Source organism: Lissotriton helveticus, chromosome 3_2, assembly GCF_964261635.1.
Source record: "Lissotriton helveticus chromosome 3_2, aLisHel1.1, whole genome shotgun sequence".
In the NCBI taxonomy this organism is placed as follows: Eukaryota; Metazoa; Chordata; class Amphibia; order Caudata; family Salamandridae; genus Lissotriton; species Lissotriton helveticus.
In genome coordinates this window covers 198,987,672-198,995,142 of record NC_136062.1, presented here as the reverse complement: position 1 = coordinate 198,995,142, position 7,471 = coordinate 198,987,672, and the positions used below count along the sequence as shown (strand labels likewise).

General features: G+C 44.3%; 1 protein-coding gene across 2 annotated transcripts in view; it reads right to left on the bottom strand.

Annotated features, from left to right (window-relative positions):
- Positions 1–335: 335 nt before the first annotated feature.
- Positions 336–7,471, bottom strand: part of CD276 (CD276 molecule) — a 239,585-nt gene continuing 232,449 nt past the window's right edge. For both annotated transcript variants that reach the window (XM_078685061.1, XM_078685060.1), the window contains one exon: positions 336–3,080. In XM_078685061.1, the coding sequence (XP_078541187.1) occupies positions 3,058–3,080 (23 nt within the window). In that variant the 3' untranslated portion in view covers positions 336–3,057. The remainder of the gene's footprint in view (positions 3,081–7,471) is intronic.

Here is a 7,471-nt window from a genome sequence, read left to right as displayed (position 1 = left end):
GCGGCACCCGACTCCTTTCATTCATTCATTCATTCAGTGTGATGTAATATTCCTTTGACAGCAATGCTTGAATATCCTTTGGAAGAAAGGTCTGACATTCCTACAGCAACATTCTAATAGACATTCCTTTGGTACTAACATGCAGTAGTAGTTGGTTTGTGCCTGTACATATTATTATAAAATGGGTTCAAATATAAAAACAATCCAATGAAGGCAGGACACAATGTCATCTACATAAGCAACCACTGGAAGGAGCAGAAGGGCACAACATGGTCAGTATGGTGCTCACTTTTTGAAAAACACAGAATAGTGCAATGATGATCAGACTCAGTACGGTTTGTGAAAATGAAACATTTTATTTCAATGCTTTGTTCCATCGTCTCTAAAACATGTTGTAAGGCACCAAACTGTTGCAGCTTTTGGATCAGAAAACAATAAAGTGTGTCCATACTCATGTCTGGATTGAGACTTTCGCCGAGAACCAGAACGTTGCATGCTTCTCCAGCAGATAGGTGTTCAGAAAGAAGTGCAGAGATGTGGCATCCTGGATACCGGCTGCAATCAATGTGTGAAGGCAAAGATACTAGGGGCCAGAAAATAGCAGTACAAACTGAAATTTAAAACATACATATTTTTATATTTGTCAGTTTTCCTTGACTTTTGCTATCACTTTAATATCACGTTTCCCTTTCAACAGAATCTGAATTTACTGAGAAATAAGCATGTTGCCTTATCATTAATCCCCAGCATTCAAACTGCAGTTCCTTGGAGTTCATCATCAAATGCTTTGGATCACTTCTATTTTGAATGACACTTCAAACGTCCCATCTTCAGAGAGTAGTGTCTGGTCACTGCACGGCATGAACGGTTAAATCAAAGATGTTAGAGAACTACAGAAGACCCTTTTATCCTAAAACAATAGATTTCAAAATGCTTGATGGGTCAATGCTAGTGCTGCATCTCACTTTCAAGCTCTGATTAAATAATAAATCAGGTGCACAATTTCTACATTAAAGAGAATGGTGCAAGTCAGTGGAACCAGCACCGTCTATGAAGGTACTCGCAATCACTAATCAAACCTCAGCCAGCAAGGAGCAGTTCTAACCAAACAAAAACGACCATGATCTGCTACTCTGCTCTACTCCTGACAAATGTGGACATATTGTTAGGTGCAAGAGGCAGGGCAATTATTTAATTTTATCTTGCTCACTCTGTACTACTGCTTTATGCTATACAACATTCCTGAGATGACATGTGAATGGCGGTGTGATCCAGATGAATCAATGCTGCCCTTCTTCGTTAGATCTGGGAGGGAAGTAGATTCCAGCCCTCCAGAAGATAAGGCCAAAAGGTGAGCTGAATGTTAATCTTTAGATGCTCAAGGCTCTTCCAGTCTCCAGGACATGAGGTCTGACCAGCAGTCTTCATTATAGTAGTCTACAGAAGACAGGAGGAAGAGGTCCCTTTGAGAGCAGCCACTTAAAAAAAGGAAAGACTAAAGCGGATTGGTTGTAGAGAAGAAGGCCTTATTTAGAGTTCGGCATACTGTTTCAAAACATGGTGGATGTCCCGGCTGCTGTATTACAAGTGCATTATAGCCTATGGCGCTTGTAATATGACAGATGGGGTATTCGTTATGTTTTGACTAAGTATATTGTCTACTAAATGAGGCTCTAACTCCCGTTCATCCTCCAACGACAGTGATTCCTTTGACTGAAATCCTCTAGTAGGCAGAAAGAGGATGCGGCATGGAATCATGAGGCAATACGTACGTTTTCCATGCTTGGCAGTTGTATATTACAGGAAAATATGGGATGGCAAAGATTCCTGTTAATGCAGAGAACCCTATGGTGGAAATGAGAAAGTTGTGAAAAATCGCCCCACTAATAGGCTAATTGTCTCTTTATAATTGGCTGACTGAAAGTTGGCAGGACAAACATGTATGGTAGAGTCCAGTAATTTCAGAAATATGACACTTTGGTCTTTATTAGTGTTTTCACAGAAAACACGCTTTGCATATTTCATCTACACATGTAAATACCCTATTTATGAAAGTTATAGGGTAGGAGGGATATTAAGGGAATTGGAGCGTGGGATCCAGGCAGACTGAACGATGCCTCACAGCAGCTATTATTAAAAAAACATATAAATCTTGCCTGTGAGCGTGCCATGATCGAAGATTAAAAAAATGAATAAAGGTTTACAAAAAAGTAGCCAAGAGGCTGCCCTTGACAAGTTGCTCCATCAAACTTTCTATTCAGTATGGCAATTACCAGCAGAGCGGAGGCACTGCTAGAAGTAGTGAAAGTTTTATTAAAAAAGAAAAGTAAAACAATTTAAAGTTTTTCTATTTACCCAGTGAGTGCAACAGACATCCCACCAGTAGACTCGCCACGGAACTTCTCCTCAATAGCCATCTGCAAGGCACAATCTTAAGTACACTTGGCATGTTTGCTGTGTGTCTGGTTACTGTGCCTGACTCAGCTTAGATCGCTTTATGTAGGGCTTGATTTCGATCAGCCACGTTCCCTTGAAAGTCCGACAAGTCACCTCTCAAGTAGGAAAAGACAAAGCCACACGGAATCCCACTGAGTGCCCATTGCACCATTGAAGAACTTTGGTGATAAAACTATCCCTGTCCACGGAGCAGAATGGGGCCTTTCAAAGCAGGTAAAATGAAAAGAAAACTGTTCAGGCAGACAGCCTGCTGCAGGAGCCAGCACAGCTACACAGGCTGCACTTCCTGCGGAAGATAACAGGCTCCAGTCCTTACTGAATTAAAGAAATGCGAAAAGACAGACGGTAAAAGAGTTCTGCACTTTGGCTCCTCCCATCTGGCTAGCCAGCAAGTCTAAGTGGGCAGTCAGTAGCATAAAATGGCAGAGGAGCGGATGCGGCGGAGTCGGACTCGGGAACACGGGTGGGCGGATGGCCTCTAGCAGTGTTTTCTGCAGTTTGTGTCCGCGTGGGCAGCGACGGCACGTGGGCCTGCAGACAGACGAGAGGCGCCGACTTCCGGTTCTCTACCCTCGCAGGCTCCCATCCATCTGTGTTCAGTCACTCAATTTCCTGCGGGTGATCTGGAAAACAACGAAGAGAGAAAGCGTTAATAAAAACAGCAGCAATTGCATAACGTTTGTTGAGTCTTTGACTTCCTTTAACAGGAACTTCCGCACTCAAATGCATACCCCACGCCAAAGCTAACTGCCTTCACTGTCTCCTTACGGTTAATCCATATCGACATATGATGTACGCTTAACATTTCACCTTCGGTATGGCTCCTCCTGTATTGTGCAACTCCAGCCTTTCCTCTTTTTTAAAGGTCCCTGTGCAATGCCGATAATATGTTTCAGAGCTAGTGTCCATCTTTGCATCCTCAACTGTTTTCTATTTCCAACATGTTCACAGAAAGTAAAGAAGGACTTACAGACTCTTTGGTCACATTCGTTTCCTACCACTGCCTTCATAAGCCCTGAAACCAATGATCCTTCTGGGGTACCAACGCCAGGGATAGGAGCTCCTACGGTCTCTGGCAGCTGAAGCAGAGAGTCCTGTCACACGGACTGCAACTCACACCGTGCCCTGCAACGCGCTGCCAGTGTTTCTGTTTTTGTGGTGGCGCTGCCTAGGTCAGACATAGCACTCTCACCTACTGCAGTACCCCCAACTCTCAATTCAGTGATTTAGTGTCAATAGACCCCCTGGACTATTGCACAGCAACCTTTGATGGACACCCGAGGCCATTAAAGGTAAACATGAGGCTGGTGCTTGTATTTGAAAGTTACATATTGGCATAGTGCTTTAGTGCCCCTATAGTGCAAGATGTTGCTAACAATACTGGAGCAAGCACATAGCTGCCAAGGTTTAAGATTGCCATGTGTGACATTTTAAAAATTTGAGTGAAATTATGAGTGACATTTCAACGACTATGAGTGACATTTTCTCGCGAGCAAAAATCATGCAATTAAGGCGAGGGAAACTTATAAATATCAGAAATTACAGCCAATTGCGCAACAAGAAACTTCAAGAACTTCTTGAAACTGTTGCAGAGCACCAGCAATGGAAGGAGACTCTGTCTCTGTGACTCAGTGTGTTTCGGGCAGGCCTCTACACAAATCAGAAAAAAAGACACTGATCATGTGAAGAACACTGAAGAGAGTGTAAATGTCCATGCACTGACCCGACTTCAGACTAGATGATAATACCCACTATTCACAGCCCTACATGACACTCAGAGCAGCTGCTAATGTGATAACACGTGCTGCAGAGGTATTAGGTAAAACTAAACCAGGACTAAAGGCAGCAGGCTCTCTGACTCCAGAAGGATGATCAGACCGAGCAGCCCTGCAGATCGATGCTTTTTAGTATGTGAAATTATTTTGTTTCACTGCATCATGACTCATGTTAGTAAAGGTCACGGTGGTGCTACGGCAAGGCAAGTAGAATACCTGACGGCAGTGCTCTTTGTCGAAGGTCCAAGGGGAATGGGCTGTAATAATGCTGAAGGCTTAGTTCTTACCTCTCTGCGTAGGTGCTGCTGTGTGACCCATGTCTCACCTTCTGGCTGGCCTACCGGTACCCAATTTCTTTGAAAACTACTGTTCCTACATTCGCAGCCTAGGCTTTCTGCCTTTTTTTTTTAATAAACGCATGTCACGGGAGGCAAGCGGCTACAAAGAAGTTAACAGCTTTGAGCTCTTGCTGAGTGTCACTTTTCTCTTAACATACTGGTTGCTACCTCCTACATTTTGTTTGCTTTAGACACTTGCACCAGTGCCACCATTGCCTACGTAACGTTACGTTTGTTCTTGTGGTGTATGTGCCATTTATTGCACTATTATAGGCTCTACTTGTTACTGTGCACGCTTTTAATAACTTGAACGCGTAGCATGCCACTTTTTCCTGTAATGCGTTTGTGCTACCTCTTGTATTTTGTTTGTTCACGATTGTCACTTTTAACACGTTTGCTTTTTGTGTAGTAATTTGTTGCCTCATAACTTTCTCCACATGTATCAGTACTGTCTGTCTGTTCGTATAATTCTCTGACACCCGTGGTAACTGCATACATAGAAATAAATAAATAAAACAGTGACACTGACCGGCGTCGTGTGCGCAGCGTGGACACTGACTGACACTCACACTTACTTAGTTAGTGACCTGCTCAGCTGCTGCCCACCCAGCCACGATGTTGGCCACTCTGACTCTGCGGCCAGCTGTGCCTGCTTCATCCAGGCTACTCTGTCCACTCCAGTCGCGCCGACGGACATTCCTCCTGCCAGAGCTTTGAGTCTGTCGCCGGGGCTCTGCTGAGGAGCTGCCAGAGGTGGTCAAGGTGCAGCATGCAGCTGCAGTATAAGTAGGGGCCGCGGCGCGCGGCCATCATGGCGCTTGAGAGTCTGAGACAGTGTCTCGTGCGCAGCCTGCACTCGCTAATCCCCCGCCGTTTCTGCACTTGACCCTACTCCTCCGGACGTGACGGTACTATCGCGGCTGGCACATCCGGATTTAATCCCGGCTCCCCTCGTGCGGCACCACACGGTGATTGACAGCTCTGAGTATCGACTCAGAGGGCAGCTCGGCCCCCCTGCAGACTGTGAGGAGTCTGAGTAGCCGCGCTGGCGCCGCACCTTGATTTGCGCATCTGTTTCCAGGGCAACAGAGCCTCAGTCGGACAGCAGGCAGCAGAGACTGAGATACATTGTAGCGCGCCGCTCTCAGAGCTGAGAGCTGCAGCAGAGTCTCAGTTAACTGTTTAGGCACTCGGCTGGCAGCACCTCTCTCAGAACACAGCAGAGAGAGCCCGGGCACAGGAGTGCCGCTGGCGCGCCTGGCACAGGTCGAAAATGCGTGACAATGCATTTCAGTGCGGTGATGCGGATCACCACACTGAAATGCGTTAGCGTCACACCTGTTGCGTGACGCTTGGCAGGACTGCAAGCAAGTAGGAAAGCTGTCACACTGTGCCTATACAACAATAGCGCCTGCTGCACAGCCAAGGACATCTTATGAATTTCAGGGACCCGGGGCCAAATACATTTTGGGGGCCCCTGTTCGTAACAGCTTAACATTTATGGTCCAATTTCAGCTCATACATACCCCCTTTGGCCAGGTCACCGTGCAGAGGCACAGTCGAAATGTATTTATATCTAATATTCAGAGACAGTGTCTTTTCAATATTATAATTCAGCAGCAGCTCACTAACACGGTTAATAATCTCTGTGACTTCCTGCTATTTTCTTATACGTGAGGTACAGTTTGATTTTAAAGAAACTGTTTTTATGGATTTTGCATGGTGTTGAAAAACAAACATTTTACTGCCAAAAGTCTGTAATAGACCCAATACACCATCTACATTAAACATGAAAGAAGAATGGTATTTAAAACAATCTGTTAAGAATTATTCAAGCTTATCTGGGTAAAATCAGAGCTGATTCTATCAGGGACCCCTGTATGGCTGGGGCCTTGAGCCAGGGCCAAATTTACCATGCCTTAAACCTCTCTGTGCACAGCCTCCTTTTGCAGCACATTATGCAAAGATAACATAAGGATTCCTTTTATGCAAATGAAAGCATTGACAAACAAATTAGACCGAACACTGAACGCACAGTCAAGGCAGCTTCGATATTCAATATAGGTGGGTACCAGCAATCTCAAAACCATACGAAGAAATAAACAGCCACTATCCCAACAGGCCATTTTATCGCAGAGACTGAGCGTGGTTTAGGGACACAATTTTGTTGGACCTCATCGAGATCACAAGAGCACTCCACTCTTCACAAAAACATTACTTCTCCATAACACGCAAAACCAACCCAATACCCCACATCAATCTTGCAAATGTACAAGATGCCACAATATTGCGGATTGAAACTGTAACACAGGATGTCGGCTACTTGAAACTCCAGAACTAAAATATCGACTGCTAGTGTCAAGCTCAGAACTCAAAAGGATGCAACTTCTGTGAAGAAAACTATAGCATTATTCATTTCAACGTCCCTTTAACATTGATGCGATTGAAGTGATTCGTTTAAGCGTGACAGAACTTGTACAAATCAAACTGATGCAATGATTGTCAACAGAAGGTAAAAGGAACAAAATAAATCGAAGAACTAAGATCTGGTAAAGCAGTTTTCTGCAAAACACCTGTCAGCAGTGGCTGCAAGTACTGAGATGAATTGATGAAAAAGAATACCATTTAGTCAATATAAGAATACATTTTGAAGTTAGGAAACTTCGAAATTTTAAAATGATACTTTGGTGCCTTAACGATTTTAGTTTTAAACATATACGTTTGCTTAGAGAAAGATACCCTCCACCCTAACAAGAGTCCATACTCACAGGTACCTCAAACACTCACTTAAATCTAGGAAGGGCACATACCAGTATTCCCGGATGCAGACATCCGAATTTGTATAAAGTCCTCTAGTTAAGCATGCACACAAAATACTTCCTACTGATCATTATTGCTGAC